We start from the raw sequence: 16,536 nt of genomic DNA, 5'->3' as shown, positions 1-16,536 counted from the left end.
CTCCCAAAGTGCTGGGATTACAGGCATGAGCCACTGCGCCTGGCCTGTTTATTTTAAAACCTGTGTTAAGAATGGCAGATGAATCATAATGTGGTACCGGTGTTTTGTTTTTTTCCCTATGTATGTATATTGTCTTTCCCTAAAACTCTTCCATCCTTTTTTCCCCTTTAACAAATCTGTTGCATTAATGACCTACATTTAAAAATAAATGATCTGGCTGGACACGGTGGCTCATGCCTGTAATCCCAACACTTTGGGAGGCCGAGGCCGGCGGATCATAAGGTCAGGAGATTGAGACCATCAGCTAACACAGTGAAACCCCATCTCTACTAAAAATACAAAAAAATTAGCTGGGCATGGTGGCATGCGCCTGTAGTCCCAGCTACTTGGGAGGCTGAGGCTGAGGCAGGAGAATTGCTTGAACCCAGGACTTGAAGGTTGCCATGAGCCAAGATTGCACCACTGCACTCCAGCCTGGGTGGCAAAGCGAAACTGTCTCAAAAAATAATAATAGTAATAATAAATGTTCTAGATCTTCTTCACTTGTTTTCATGCTTATTTGGCAGTTCTGCTCCATTGTATACTATCATGTGACATTGTTTTGATTGCTTATAACTTCTTGTCTGCTTAGCTTTAAGAATTTCCTCCTTGGTCGGGTGCGGTGGCTCAAGCCTGTAATCCCAGCACTTTGGGAGGCCGAGACGGGCAGATCACGAGGTCAGGAGATCGAGACCATCCCGGCTAACACGGTGAAACCCCGTCTATACTAAAAAAATACAAAAAACTAGCCGGGCGTGGTGGCGGCACCTGTAGTCCCAGCTACTCAGGAGGCTGAGGCAGGAGAATGGCGGGAACCCAGGAGGCGGAGCTTGCAGTGAGCTGAGATCCGGCCACTGCACTCCAGCCTGGGTGACAGAGCGAGACTCCGTCTCAAAAAAAAAAAAAAAAAAAAAAATTCCCTCCTTGTTTGATGTTCTGGTTAGCCATTGCTGCATAACAAACTACTGTAAAGCTTAGTGCTTTAAAACCACCATTTGTGGCTGGGTGCAGTGACTCACACCTGTAATCCCAGCACTGTGGGAAGCCAAGGATCACTTGAGGTAAAGAGTTCAAGACCAGCCTACTCAACATGGTGAAACTCCATCCCTACTAAAAATATAAAAATTAATTGGGTGTGGTGGTGGGCACCTGCAATCCCAGCTACTCAGGAGGCTGAGGCAGGAGAATCACGTGAACCCAGGAGGCGGAGGTTGCAGTGATCCCAGATCGCACCACTGCATTCCAGCCTGGGCAACAGATTGAGACTCCATCTTAAAAAAAAAAAAAAAAAAATCACCATTTTTGCTTGGCTCACAATTTTTAGGTCAGGAATTTGGGATGGGCTTGTCTGGGTGGTTCATCTTGGATCCACATGCTATCAGCTGGAGTGGCTGGACCAGAGAATCCATTTCCACAGTGGCCTCTTTACTCACAATGTCTTCACAATCCTTGGTCTCTCTCCCAACCGAGCCCCCAAATAATTATCTTTTTGGGGTTTGTTTGTTTTGAGGTGGAGTCTCACTCTGTCGCCCAGACTGGAGTGCAGTGGTGTGATCTCGGCTCACTGCAACCTCTGCCTCCTAGGCTTAAGTGATTCTCCTGCCTCAGCCTCCCAAGTAGCTGGGATTACAGGCATGCACACCACGCCCAGCTGATTTTGTATTTTTTAGTAGAGATGGGGTTTCGCCGTGTTGGTCAGGCTGGTCTTGAACTCCTGACCTCAGGTGATCCGCCTGCCTCAGCCTCCCAAAGTGCTGGAATTACAGATGTAAGCCACTGTACCTGGCCCCAGTTATCATCTTTTAATGCCTCTTCATGTGGCTTGGGCTTCCAGTAGCGTGCTTCTCTCAGGGTGTTTGCACTACTTACATGGTAGGCAGATTCTAAGCGTTGAAAATGGAAGCTGCCATTCTTCTTAAAGGCAAAGTCCAGACTAGGTAAACTCTATTGTTCAGGGTACTGACATAAAGGCCCAGCTTCTAAAAGGAGAGAAAATGGAAGTGTAAATATATTTGCAGTAGGCTGGGTGCGGTGGCTCACACCTGTGATCCCAGCACTTTGAGACGCTGAGGCAGGAGGATCACCTGAGGTCAGGAGTTCGAAACCAGCCTGGCCAACATGACAAAACCCTGTCTCTATTAAAAGTACAAAAATTAGCCGGGCGTGATGGCGGGCACCTGTAATCCCAGCTACCCAGGAGGCTGAGGCAGGAGAATAGCTTGAACCTGGGAGGCGGAGGTTGCAGTGAGCCGAGATTGTGCCACTGCACTCCAGCCTGGGCGACAAGAGCGAGAGTCCGTCTCAAAAATAAATAAATAAATAAATAAATAAATAAAATTAAATTAATATTTTATATATATATATTTGTGGTCAGCTTTAATCCTTAGTACCTATATTTCTCTTTTTAACACATTCTACCTTTATTGTGCAAGTTGTTTAGTCATCTTAAGGTTTGGTGTTGTGGATCAGTCATATTAATACAATTTTCTTCAATCTGTAAGGAGATTTGCTCTTTCATTCATCAAATAATTACTGAGTTTTTACTGTATACTTCATCCTGCTTAGCTTTGGGAATTCGAAGATGAAAAATCACAAAATTCCTTGCCGGCATATATTCTGCTTTGGAGCTGGGGAACAGGGTGGGGTGGGGTGGGAGTAATAAATAAATAAAATGAGGCTGGGCGCGGTGGCTCACGCCTGTAATCCCAGCGCTTTGGGAGGCCGAGGAGGATGGATCACCTGGGGTCAGGAGTTCAAGACCAGCCTGACCAACATCGTGAAACACTGTCTCTACTACAAATACAAAAATTAGCTGGGTGTGGTGGTGGGCACCAGTAATCCCAGCTACTTGGGAAGCTGAGGCAGGAGAATCTCTTGAAAATCCAGGAGGTGGAGATTGCAGTGAGCTGAGATTGTGCCTTTGCACTCCAGCCTGGGCGACAGAGCGAGCCTCTGTCTCAAAAAAAAAGAAAAGAGAAACAGCGTGAGAGGATAGAGAGTGACTAGTGGTTAGGGAGGGGAGGCTGATTTAGGTGCTGTTGCCTGGGAAGACTTCTTCAGAAAATGGCATGTGTACATGAACCCAAAGGATGCGAACCAAGCCATGCAGAAATCTGGGAGATGAGAGTATTCCAGATAGAGAACAAATGATATACAGGCCCTGAGAGGAAAACAAGCTTGGCGTGTTGGAAAACCAGCAAGACGACCTGTGTGCCTAAAGCGAAATGAGTAAGGGGGACAGTGATAGAGAGGTGCAAGGGGCCTTTTAAGCCACAGTAAGGGGTGTGGATTTTATTCTGATGTGATGGGGAGCTATTGGAGGGTAATGAGCAGTTTTCCTAACAGTTTGGTAGCTTTTAATACCCTTGACTTCCTTGTAATCTTTCTGATGTATTTTACTTTATACATTGAAAAACGTTTAAGAAGCAATCCATAAACTTTCTGTATTCCAAAAAAGTCCTTGACACAAAAGATACTCTGAACTAGAAGATCTACGGTCAGTCCATGGAGAATTTGTGTGAGCTTAATGGGAGAAGTAAGAAGTGGTAAAATTTGAGACATATTTTGAAAGTAAAACCAATAGGATTTTCTGGAATTAGATGTGAGATAAGAGAAAGAAAATAAATAAGGGCTATTCTTATTCTTATTGTTAGATTGTTTTATCTATACTGGGTAAAAGGTTTTGCCACTTCTGAGATAGGGGACACTTAGATAAAAGTTAGTCTATTTTCAGTTCTAAAATGTCTGTTCAAGGAGATGAAAATAAGTTTATTTCATTTTCTTTACAAGTCCCTATTATTTTAAAACAATCACCAGTAATAACAACTAGGTTTTGGAGCACCTACTACGTGTCAGGCCCTCTGTTGGATGCTTTACCATGTTAAACCTCACAACAGCCCTAAACGTGTGCAAAAGTTGAACCTTGGTGAGTGATATGGTTTGGCTCTGTGTCCCCACCCAAATCTCATCTTCAGTTGTAATTTTCACATGTAGAGGGAGGGACCCCAGTTTCAAATCAAATGTCAGGAAAAGCTTATAACAAAAACTGTAGTTTTCTGTCCCATCCCTTCTAATCCCCTGAGAGGCAACCACTTGAGCTGTTTTTTTTCATATTTTCAAATATGCTCATATAGCTATTTCTTATCAATTTTAAACACTGCCCATTAACCTCATTTTAAGGTAGATGAAGATTTAGTTATCTTACATTCACCCTTTCTCCATACCCTCCACTCCCACCATCACTGCCACATCATCTGTCCTCTCCCCTGTCCTCCCAGTATTGTAATATAGTTTGATCACAACTCTTGGTTAAGTCACTAGTGTTTACATTACTATGGCTGTGTCAATATTTCTCTCTGCTGAGCCAAGCATGACACTGATTAGGTTTCCTTTCTCATATAACTCTTGTTCTTGGATTCAGTGGCCCTCGTTCTTTTCTTTTGCTTTGTTTCCTGTTCATCACATATTTTATACAGCTGTCGATGTTATTTATTCAAATGATGTACCAGTTCCATTTGTTTGTTTGTTTGTTTGTTTGTTTGTTTGTTTCTGGAGCCCTCCCTCTAGAGCTTTCCACCTTCCTGCTTTAATCTGGACTGATTGCTTTATGCCTGTGGTCTAAACAGCTGTTATTTCAGTACTTCCTTGACTGTTTTCCTTTATTTGCCCTTTGTTTCTGATCTCATGGGTTTTTTGTGTGTAGTTTTTTTACCTTGCTCACACCCTCATTTTGCTGGCGCTTATCTTTCAGTGGCTTTTCTAAGAAAGATTATGTAGGAAGTAGATTTTTTTTGACTGCTTGTATATTTGATTTGTTTTTCCAAATGTGAGACCATCCCCTATAGTTCTTTTATATTTGAAAATATCTTTATTTCACCCTAATTTTGATTGGTAACCTAGCTGGGATATAATTTTGAGTTTAAAATTATTTTTCTTCATAATTTATAGACATTGCTTTTTTTCTTTTAAAGGTTCCATGTCATTCTCATTCTCTCTATGTGACTTTTTGTTTGTTTGTTTAATTTGTGTACTTAGCACTTGGATGTTAAACCCTCCTGGACTGATATCCTAAGTGTCTTCTTTTTTGTTATTTTTCATCTTCTTGCCTTTAACTTTTTTCTCAATTATTGAAGTATTAATGCTTAGAAAGTAAATGAAAATACTGTCCTCTCACCATTCCACCTTTGGTTATTCCGAAGAACTGGGACAGACCTCTTCTTTTATTTAATTTATTTATTTGTATTTTTGAGACAGGGTGTCACTCTGCAGCCTAGGCTAGAGTACAGTAGTGCAGTCACAGCTCACTGCAGCCTCGACCTCCTAGGCTCAGGAGATCATCCCACCTCAGCTGGGACTACAGGCACATACCACCACACCCAGCTAATTTAAAAAAAAAAAAAAAAAAAAAAGTCTTTTTTGTAGAGATGACGTCTCACTATGTCGCCCAGGCTGGTCTTAAACTCCTGGCTCAAGCGATCCTCCTGCCTCAGCCTCCCAAATGTGCTGGGATTACAGGCGTGAACCACTGCGCACAGCCCTAGCCCTCTTCTAATGTGTGCTGTATCAAAGTCCACATTCTCTTCTGGAAATAAGCGACTGCCTTGTGCTTAACCAGAGGAAATGCAGTTCCTTGTACCCTAGCCTTAGTCTCTCCTACGCACATCTTTGCATTCCCTTCTTCACATACCAACTCCTGTAAAGGATGTTCTCAGTTAGGAAACTGCCTGTTCCCCCTTAATCTATTATCTAGCTGTTTAAAAAAGATACTCCTGCACAATTATGAAACCCAAGTATCTTAGTACTTTCTCTTCTACTCAATAATTATCTATTTTCTACCAGTAGCAGTATACAATCCAGAAAGAATTTCTGCCTTCTATGCATGGCTTAGTTGAAAAATAAATAAGGGCTGAGTGTGTTAACTCACATCTGTAATCCCAGCACTTTGGGAGGCTGAGGCAAGAGGATCTCTTGATGTTAGGAGTTCAAGATTAGCCTGGGCAACAAAGCAAGACCCCATCTCTACAAAATAAAATAAAAAATTAGGCCAAGTGCAGTGGCTCACGCCTGTAATCCCAACACTTTGGCAGGCCAAGGCAGGCAGATCATGAGGTCAGGAGTTCGAGACCAGCCTGGCCAACACTGTGAAACCCCGTCTCTACTAAAAATAAAAATTAGCCGGGCATGGTAGCAGCACGTGCCCGTAGTCCCAGCTACTCAGGAGACTGAGGCAGAAGAATCGCAGGGGTTACAGTGAGCCGAGATCACGCCACTGCACTCCAGCCTGAGCAACAGAGCAAGACTCCATCTCAAAAAAAATAAAAATAAAAATTAGCCATATGCACTGGTGTGTACCTGTAATCCCAGCTACTTGAGAAGCTGAGGCAGGAGGATCACTTGAAACCAGAAGTTTGAGGCCGCAGTGAGCTGTGATTGCACCACTGCACTCCAGCCTAGATGACAGAGCAAGACCCTGTCTCAAAAAAAAAAAAGAAAAGAAGAAATAAGTAAATTATGATTATGATGTGCAACCTTCTGCAGGGCAGGGATTTATTCTGTACTTTTATATGTGAGAGGTAGGTTCTAGTTAGAGTCTCTGTCCATTCTAAGCCCTTAATAATTATCAGATGAAGGCTGGGTGCGGTGGCTCACGCCTGTAATCCCAACACTTTGGGAGGCTGAGGCGGGCAGATCACAAGGTCAAGAGATCGAGACCATCCTGGCCAACGTGGTGAAACCCGTCTCTACTAAAAATACAAAAATTAGCTGGATATGGTGACACGCGCCTGTAGTCCCAGCTACTCGGGAGACTGAGGCAGGAGAATAGCTTGAACTTGGGAGGTAGAGGTTTCAGTGAGCCAAGATCGCACCACTGCACTCCAGCCTTGCAACAGAGCAAGACTCTGTCTCAAAAAATAATAATAATCAGATGAAAGAGTGGATAGCTCACAGAGAAGGTATTTATTTCATTGTACGAAGATATTTACCACTGAAGTTCCAAGCTAAATGGAGTGTTTCCTTACACATCTAGTCTGGATGCTTTGGGTCATTGTTGAATGCATTTGAAGGTAATTGAACAATGACTTGGTGCCATGGTCAACCCTGTATGTTTTGTCCTTTGGCACAGTACTTCCCTTTTAAAATTAGGTTATGCCCAGCCAGAACTTCGGCTGAGATAGCTGCCATGGTATGTAGTAGAGCTCAATAATTATTTGTTTACAGCTAGGTGCAATGGCTCATTCCTGTAATCCCAGTACTTTGGGAGGCCGAGGTGAGCAGATCACTTGAGGCCAGGAGTTCAAGACCAACCTTAGCTAACATGGGAAAATCTCGTCTGTACTAAAAATACAAAAATAAATAAATAAATAAATAAATTAGCTGGTATGGTGGCACACACCTCTAATCCCAGCTACTTGGGAGGCTGAGGCACAATAATTGGTTGAACTTGGGAAGAGAAGGTTGTAGTGAGCTGAGATTGTGCCACTGCACTCCAGCCTGGGCAACAGAACAAGACTGTGTCTCAAAGCAAACAAACAAAAAACATCATTCTTCTTATTTGTTTAATGAATCATGAGTAGAAACCTATTTCATGAAGGTTGTCTGATCTTGTAATTATTTTCAGCGTATATATTTATAGTGTTGCTAGTCTGAGGATTCATTTCTTTAAAAAGCTTTACTGAGATATAAGTGACATATCATAAAATTTACCCATTTTAAGTATACCATTCAATGGTTTTGGTATATTTACATACCTTTACAGCCATCCCAACAATCTAATCTTAGAATATTTGCATCACCTGGGCCGGGTGTGGCTCATGCCTATAATCCCAGCACTTTGGGAGGCTGAGGTGAGTGGATCACTTGAGGCCAGTTTGAGACCAGCCTGGCCAACACAGTGAAGCCTCGTCTCTACCAAAAACATATAAAATTTAGCCAGGCATGGTAGTACGCACCTATAGTCCCAGTTACTTAGGAGGCTGAGGCAGGAGAATCGCTTGAAGCCAGAAGGCAGAGGTTGCAGTGGGCGGAGATTGCACCACTACACTCCAGCTGGGGCAACAGAGTGAGACCCTATCTCAAAAAAAAAAAAAAATGTTCGTCACCTTTAAAAAATCTCATGCCTGTTAGCATTCCCTTTAACTTTTCTCATCTCCAGCCTTAGACAACCACTAATCTACTTTGGTTTTTTTTTTTTTTTTTTTTTTTTTGGAGAGACAGGGTCTCATTATGTTAGCCAGATTGGTCTCGAACTCCTGGCCTGCAGCATGCCCCCTGCCTTGGACTCTCAAAGTACTGAGATTTTAGGCCTGAGCCACTACTGGCCATCATGAATTTTCTGTCTATATAAATTTGTCTATTCTGGATATTTTATGTAAATAGCATTATACAATATGAGGGCTCTTGAGTCTGGCTTCTTTAGCATAATGTTTTCAAGATTCATATAGAATGTATCAGTACTTCATTCCTTTTTATTATGAAATAATATTCCATTGTATGGATATACCACATTTTGTTTATTCACCATTTGGACATCTGGGCTGTTTCTGCTTTTTGGCTGTTATGAATAATGTTGCTATGAGCATTCATGTATACACATTTTTGTATGGACATATGTTTTAATTTCTCCTGAGTTTATACCTAGGAGTGGAATTGCTGGATCATGTGGTAACTCCATGTTTAACATTTTGAGAAACTGCTAAACTCTTTTCCAAAGTGGCTGCTTCATTTTTATATTCCCACATTCTGACATTATATTATATTCCCACATTCTGACAGAATTCCCACAGTAATTCTGACATTAAAAGATATGAGAATTCTAATTTATTCACATTCTTACTAATACCTGTTGTTGTCTTTATTATAGCTATTCTAGTGGATGTGAGGTGGTATTTCATTCTGATTTGATTTGCATTTCCCTGATAACTGATAGTGTTGAGCATCTTTTATTGTGCTTGTTTGTCATTTGTGTGTCTTCCTTGGAGAGATGTCTGTTTGAATCATTTTTCAGTTAGGTTATTTGCCTTGTCATTGAGTAGCTTCTTTGTTCTAGGTACAAATCTAAAATCAGATATGTGATTTACATATATTTTCACTCAATCTGTGGATTGTCTTTTCACTTTTTTGATGTCATTTGAAACACAAGTTTTTAATTTTGATAAATTCCAATTTATATGTTTTTTCTTTTACCACCTGCAATTTTGATGGTGTATCAATGGTATAAACATCACTGCCTAACTGAAGGTCACTAAAATTAACTCCCACATTTTCTTCTCATAAAATTTTAGCTGTTACATTTAGGTCTTTGATCCATTTTGAGTTAATTTGTGTGCGTATTGTGAGGGAAGTGTGCAAATTGATTCTTTTGGGTGTCAATATCCCTTTCAGGCCCAGTGCAGTGACTTATGCCTATAATCCCAGCACTTTGGGAGGCCAACGCCAGAGGATTATTTGAGCTTAGGAGTTCAGGACCAGCCTGGGCAACATAGTGAGACCTCACCTCTACAAAAAATACACAAAAACAAAACAAAATTAAATGGGCATGGTGGTGCATGCCTGTAGTGTTAGCTACTTGGGAGGCTGAGGCGGGAAGATTGCTTGAGCCCCAGAGATCAAGCCTGCAGTGAGCTATGATATACCACTGCACTCCAGCCTGGGCTACAGAGTGAGACCCTGTCTCCAAAAACAGAAACAAACAAACAAACAAAAAACCACTTGTCCTAGCACCTTTGTGGCAAAGATTAATTACTCCCTCAAGCCGGGCGCGGTGGCTCACGCCTGTAATCCCAGCACTTTGGGAGGCCGAGACGGGTGGATCACGAGGTCAGGAGATCAAGACCATCCTGGCTAACACGGTGAAACCCCGTCTCTACTAAAAAGTACAAAAAACTAGCCGGGCGAGGTGGCGAACGCCTGTAGTCCCAGCTACTTGGGAGGCTGAGGCGGGAGAATGGCGTGAACCCGGGAGGCGGAGTTTGCAGTGAGCCGAGATCCGGCCACTGCACTCCAGCCTGGGTGACAGAGCGAGACTCCGTCTCAAAAAAAAAAAAAAAAAAAAAAAAAAAAAATTACTCCCTCATTGAATTGTCTTGTTACCTTTGTTAAAAATTGAGGGTCCATTTGTAACAAAATTAATATTTTCCTAAAGTTAAAAGTTGCTACTGTTACCTCTCAATTTTAACTTTTTTTCTTTTTTAATTAATGTTTTTTTACCCATGGCAAGCTGTGATAGCTTTTTTGAGGGGAGGGAGGAGCTTGATATAGAACAGTAGGTGCTGCTTATCAACAGATGAAAGGAGGGTTCTTTTTCAGGCAGCCATTTCATTTGTGAGTGAATGGACTTTCTCTTTAAAGTGTTGGGATTGTTAGTGCCATTTTTATTGTAAATATCAGAATTGTTATTTTTAGTCTTCTACCTAAGAATTCTGTCTCTTAGGCTTTCTCTTCCCAGTTTTCCCAAAGTTGGGAAAAGCTGGGTTGAGAGGGTAAAAGGAAAAAGAAAAAAAAAAATTCTGTCTCTGACACAATTAAATAGGGAACCAGTTGGGAAGCTGTGAGAATAATGCAGGTGCAAGATGGTGGTGGTTTGAGCTGGGTGATAGCTGTGGTTGTAGAAAGAATCTGAGTATATTGTGTCATAGGGTTGACCTGATTTGCTAATGGAGTAGTTAAGGATGTGGGAAAGTGGAATCAAGCATGGCTCCAAGGTCTGGGCTTGAAAAACTGGGAGAATGAGTTCACATTAACTAAGATGGGAAAGACAATGGTAGGGGCCTGTTTAGGGAAGAGATTAGCATCTCATTTCTAATGTTGTAATACATAGCATCTTGCAACAGCCTTTGGTGAAGTGTAGTTTAAGTCCTCTAATACTAAGATGTATATAAAGTGTCCAGAATGTCTTTTACTGTAAATAACTTATTAAAATAATAAACTACATAATATTAAGTGTGATATTTGTCAGAGATGTTAAGTGATTATAGGACTCCCAAACTTAGAATGCTTTATTATCATCAGTATACCCCTTTACCTTGGGGCATAGAGAACTGGCTTTAAGATTTGTTTTTGTGGTGGGGAGTTTTTTGTGGGTTTTTTTTTTTTTTTTTTAGATGGAGCCTCGCTCTGTTGCCCAGGCTGGAGTGCAGTAGCATGATCTGGGCTCACCGCAACCTTGCTTCCCAGGTTCAAGCGATTCTCCCGCCTCAGCTTCCCGAGTAGCTGGGATTGCAGGCACGCGCAACACCATGCTCAGCTAGGTTTTTAATTTTTAATAGAGACAGGGTTTCACCATGTTGGCCAGGCTAGTCTTGAATTCCTGACCTCAAGCGATCCACCTGCCTCAGCCTCCCAAAGTGCTAGGATTACAGGCGTGAGCCACCATTCCTGGCGTGTATTTATATGTTTAAATTAAAAGATGTTTCGACAGCATGGTAATTGGCATAGAACTGAGACAGATAGATCAAAGGAACAGAAAAAAAATCCAGAAACATTGCTATGCATATCTAGATAGTTGATGTTTTCAAAAAGCACAAAGGCAATGCAGTGGAGAATGTATAGTGTTTTCAACAATGGTACTGGAGCAGTTGAATATCCTCCATATGCAAAAAGAAAAATTGAACCTTAATACCTTTTACCACATACAAAAAATAACTAAAAATGGATCAAAGACCATTGAAAATAACATTATAAAACTCTTGGAAGAAAACATTGGAGAAATTTGATTTAAGCAAAGATTTCCTATATGACATTAAAAGCACAAACCATAAAAGAGCAAATAGATAAACTGAACTGCTCTTCAAAAACTGCCAATAAACCAGGTACAGTGGTACACACCTGTAAACCCAGCTACTCAGGATACTGAGGTGGGAGGATCCCTTGAGCTCAGCAGTTCGAGGCCAGCCTGGGCAGCGTAGTGAGACCCAGTCTCTTAAAAAAATGCAAATAAGAGAATATAAAGATAAACCAAAGACTAGGAGAAAATATTTGCAAAGCATATATCTGATAAAGGATTAAAAACTACACCATTTTAGGCTGGGAGTGGTGGCTCACGCCTGTAATCCCAGCACTTTGGGAGACCGAGGCAGGCGGATCATAAGGTCAAGAGATCTAGACCAACCTGGCTAACACGGTAAAACCCAGTCTCTACTAAAAATACAAAAAAAAGTTAGCCAGGTGTGGTGGTGGACACCTGTAGTGCCAGCTACTCGGGAGGCTGAGGCAGGAGAATGGCGAGAACCTGGGAAGCGGAGCTTGCCATAAGCCAAGATCGCACCACTGCACTCCAGCCTGGGAGGCAGAGCGAGACTCCATCTAAAAATAAAAATAAAAAATAAAAAACCTATACCATTTTGGGCCAGACTCAGTGGCTCACGCCTGTAATCCCAGCACTTTGGGAGGCCAAGGCATGCAGATCACGAGGTCAGGAAATCAAGACCATCCTGGCCAGCATGGTGAAACCCTGTCTCTACTAAAAATACAAAAGGTAACTGAACATGGGCGGTGCCTGTAATCCCAGCTACTCAGGAGGCTGAGACAGGAGAATCACTTGAACCCGAGGTTGCAGTGAGCTGAGATCATGCCATTGCACTCCAGCTGGTGACAGAGTGAGACTCCATCTCAAAAAAAAAAACTACACCATTTTAAAAGTGGCCAAAAGGTACTTGAAAATTGCCAAGAAAGTAGATTTTAAGTGATCTCACCACAAAAAAAGTAGTAAGAATATGAGGTAATGCCTGCGTCAGTTGTCTCAACTTGGCCATTCCATAGTGTATACACATTTTAAAAACACATGTTGGCCGGGCTCGGTGGCTGACGCCTGTAATCCCAGCACATTGGGAGGCCGAGATGAGCGGATCACCTGAGGTTGGGAGTTCGAGACCAGCCTGACCAACATGGAGAAATCCCGTTTCTACTAAAAATACAAAAAAAAATTAGCCAGGTGTGGTGGTGCATGCCTGTAATCCCAGCTACTTGGGAGGCTGAGGCAGGAGAATTGCTTGAATCCGGGAGGCAGAGGTTGTGGTGAGCCGAGATTGCACCATTGTACTCCAGCCTGGGCAACAAGAGCAAAACTCCGTCTCAAAAAAAAGGCCGGGCGCTGTGGCTCATGCCTGTAATCCCAGCACTCTTTGGGAGGCCAAGGCAGGTGGATCACGAGGTCAGGAGTTCACGACCAGCCTGACCAACATGATGAAACCCCATCTCTACTAAAAATATAAAAGTTAGCCGGGCATGCTGGTGGTTGCCTGTAATCCCAGCTGCTCGGGAGGCTGAGGCAGGAGAATTGCTTGAACCCGGGAGGCAGAGGTTGCAGTGAGCTGAGATTGTGCCACTGCACTCCAGCCTGGGCAACAGAGTGAGACTCTGTCTGAAAACAAAAACAACAACATGTTGCACAACCTAAATATATACCATTTTTCTGTGTCAGTTTACAAAATTATTTAATCAACATTAAAAAATAAAAGTGGCCAAAAGATTTGTACAGTTACTTCACCATAGGAGTTGTACAAATGGCAAATAAACTCATGAAAAATGCTTCACACCATTGGTCACTAGAGGAAGTCTAGAGGCAGAACCAGTTAGGAGGACTTACATTTTGCCTTGACTGAGGGTTGACGTAATCAGAGGAATGCTTGATGGAAATTGGTTAGAGGGAAGGGAGAAACCTGCCTGGTATTTGGGAGGTAGGGTGGGGGGGAGTGGTGTGGTGATCATTATCTGAGATAGGGAATCCTGGAGGAAGAGCAGTTTGGGGCCAGAAGGTGAGGTGGACTTTTCATTTTCTTAAGGAGATGTTTTATTTTTTTGTTTTTGTTTTTGAGACAGAGTCTCGCTCTGTCACCCAGGCTGGAGTGCACTGGTATGATCTCAGCTCGTTGCAACCTCCGCCTCCCAGGTTCAAGAGATTCTCCTGCCTCAGCCTCCCAAGTAGCTGGGATTACAGGTGTGTGCTACCACACCCAGCTAATTTGTGGGGTTTTTTTTAGTAGAGACAGGGTTTCGCTATGTTGGCCAGGTTGGTTTCAAACTCCTGACCTCAGGTGATCTGCCGCCATGCGTGGCCAAAGAGATGTATTTTGATGAGCGGAAGTTTTTCATTTAAATAAAATGCAATTTATTAATTTTTTATTTTTTAAAAAGAGGTTCTTCTCATCTCATTTTAATTGCTTTTTTTGCTTTTTTTTTTTTTTTTTTTTTTTTTGAGACAGTATCACTCTGTTGGTCGGGCTGGAGTGCAGTGGCATGATCTCAGTTCACTGTGACCTCCGTCTCCCGGGCTCAAGCTGGCTCAAGCAATCAAGCAATTCTCCTGCCTCAGCCTCCCGAATAGGTGGGATTACAGGTGTGCACCACCATACCCGGCTAATTTTTGTATTTTTAGTAGAGACAGGGTTTCACCATAGTGGCCAGGCTGGTCTCAAACTCCTGACCTCGGGTGATCCACCCGCCTTGGCCTCCCAAAGTGCTGGGATTACTGGTGTGAGCCACCCTGCCCAGCCATTAATTGCTTTTTTTTTTTTTTTGAGACGGAGCCTTGCTCTGTCGCCCAGGCTGGAGTGCAGTGGTGCAATCTCGGCTCCCTGCAATCTCCGCCTCCCGGGTTCACATCATTCTCCTGCCTCAGCCTCCCAAGTAGCTGGGACTACAGTCGCCCGCCATCACGCCTGGCTAATTTTTTGTATTTTTAGTAGAGACGGGTTTCACCGTGTTAGCCAGGATGGTCTCTATCTCCTGACATCGTGATCCGCCTACTTGGCCTCCCAAAGTGCTGGGATCACAGGCATGAGCCTCCGTACCCGGCCTAATTGCATTTTTAAAAGATTTTATTTGTTTGGTCTGAGCACAGTGGCTCACGTCTGTAATCGCAGCACTTTGGGAGGCGGAGAAGGGTGGATTGCACTCGGGAGTTCAAGACTACCCTGGGCAACATGGCGAAATCCTGTCTCCACTAAAAATACAAAAATTAGCCAGCCAAACGTCGTATGTGCTCACTCATAAGTGGGAGCTAAGCTATCAGGACACAAAGCATAAGAATGATACAATGGACTTTTGCGGACTCGAGGGAAAGGGTGAGAGTGGTTGAGGGACAAAAGACTGCACACTGAGTACAGTGTGTGCTGCTCCAGTGATGGGTGCACCAAAATCTCAAAAATCACCAAATAACTTACTCATGTAGCCAAACACCACCTGTTCCCCAAAAACCTATTGAAATAAAAAATTAATTAATTAATTAAATTAAGTAAAAGAAAAAAAATTAGCCAGGCATGGTAGCATGCATCTGTAGTCTTAGCTACTCAGGAGGCTGAGGTGGTAGAATCACCGGAGTCTGGGAGGTTGAGGCTGCAGTGAGCTGAGATCATGCCACTGCACTCCAGCCTGGGAGACGGAACAAGACCCTGTCTCTAAAAAATAAAAATAAAAGGTTTTATTTAAGACTTTTTTCTCCCTTCTCTAGATATAATTGACCCTGCAATCCTGCGCCCGGGCCGCCTGGACAAAACACTGTTTGTGGGTTTACCACCCCCTACAGATCGCCTTGCCATCTTAAAAACTATCACAAAAGTGAGTAAAGGAAATGGTACATTTTTATATGTGTTTCTCTTGTTTTAAATAGAGACAGTTATAACAGGTAGTAATTTAGTTGACTGATTACTTTTCTGTAACTGTGTTTGGCCAGCCTGTATCTCCCAAAGGGAAGGTGAACTGATCTTCAATTATTACTTTAAAATAATTTACATCAGATCATATTTGAAATGGAGTAGAAACTTTTAGAGAAACTCTAGCACTTTGGGAGGGCGAGCTGGACAGATCTGAGCCCAGGAGTTCAGTACCAGCCTGGGCAATATAGTGAGACTTTGTCTCACTATAGATAGAAAAAATTAACCAGATATGGTGGCACCCCCCTGTAGTACCATGTACTCAGAAGGCTTAGGTGGAAGGATTGCTTGAGACCAGGAGGTCAAGTCTCCAGGGAGTTGTGATCACACCACTGCACTCCAGCCTGGGCAACAGAGCAAGACCCTATCTTTTTTTTTTTTTTTTTTTTCTGAGGCAGAGTCTCACTCTGTTGCCCAGGCTGGAGTGCAATGGCGAGAGCTCAGCTCACTGCATGCTCCGCCTCCCAGGTTCACGCCATTCTCCTGCCTCAGCCTCCCGAGTAGCTGGGACTACAGGCTCCCGCCACCACACCTGGCTAATTTTTTGTATTTTTTAGTAGAGATGGCGTTTCACCATGTTAGCCAAGATGGTCTCAATCTCCTGACCTCGTGACCTGCCCGCCTCGGCCTCCCAGAGTGCTGGGATGACAGGCGTGAGCCACCGTGCCCGGCCCTGCAAGACCCTATCTTTAAAAATAAGTAAATAAGTGGGCCAAACACGTTGGCTCACATCTGTCATCTCAGCACTTTGGGAAGCCAAGGCAGGTGGATTGCTTTGACCTCAGGAGTTCAAGATCAGCCTGGGAAACATGGGGAAACCCCATCTGTACAAAAAATACAAAAATTAGCT

General features: G+C 43.0%; 1 protein-coding gene across 4 annotated transcripts in view; it reads left to right on the top strand.

The window, feature by feature from the left end:
* Positions 1–16,536, top strand: part of NVL (nuclear VCP like) — a 106,396-nt gene that overhangs the window by 65,696 nt on the left and 24,164 nt on the right. For all 4 annotated transcript variants that reach the window (XR_012433525.1, XM_005540948.4, XM_065542498.1 and 1 more), the window contains one exon: positions 15,485–15,591. Coding sequence is in view for 3 of the 4 variants with exons in the window: in XM_005540948.4 (XP_005541005.2) it covers positions 15,485–15,591 (107 nt within the window). In the remaining variant the exon portion in view is untranslated. The remainder of the gene's footprint in view (positions 1–15,484; positions 15,592–16,536) is intronic.

This window comes from Macaca fascicularis, chromosome 1 (genome assembly GCF_037993035.2).
Source record: "Macaca fascicularis isolate 582-1 chromosome 1, T2T-MFA8v1.1".
NCBI classification, from domain to species: domain Eukaryota; kingdom Metazoa; phylum Chordata; class Mammalia; order Primates; family Cercopithecidae; genus Macaca; species Macaca fascicularis.
Note: the sequence above shows the minus strand (reverse complement) of the source record. Positions and strands in the feature narration are given on the sequence as shown.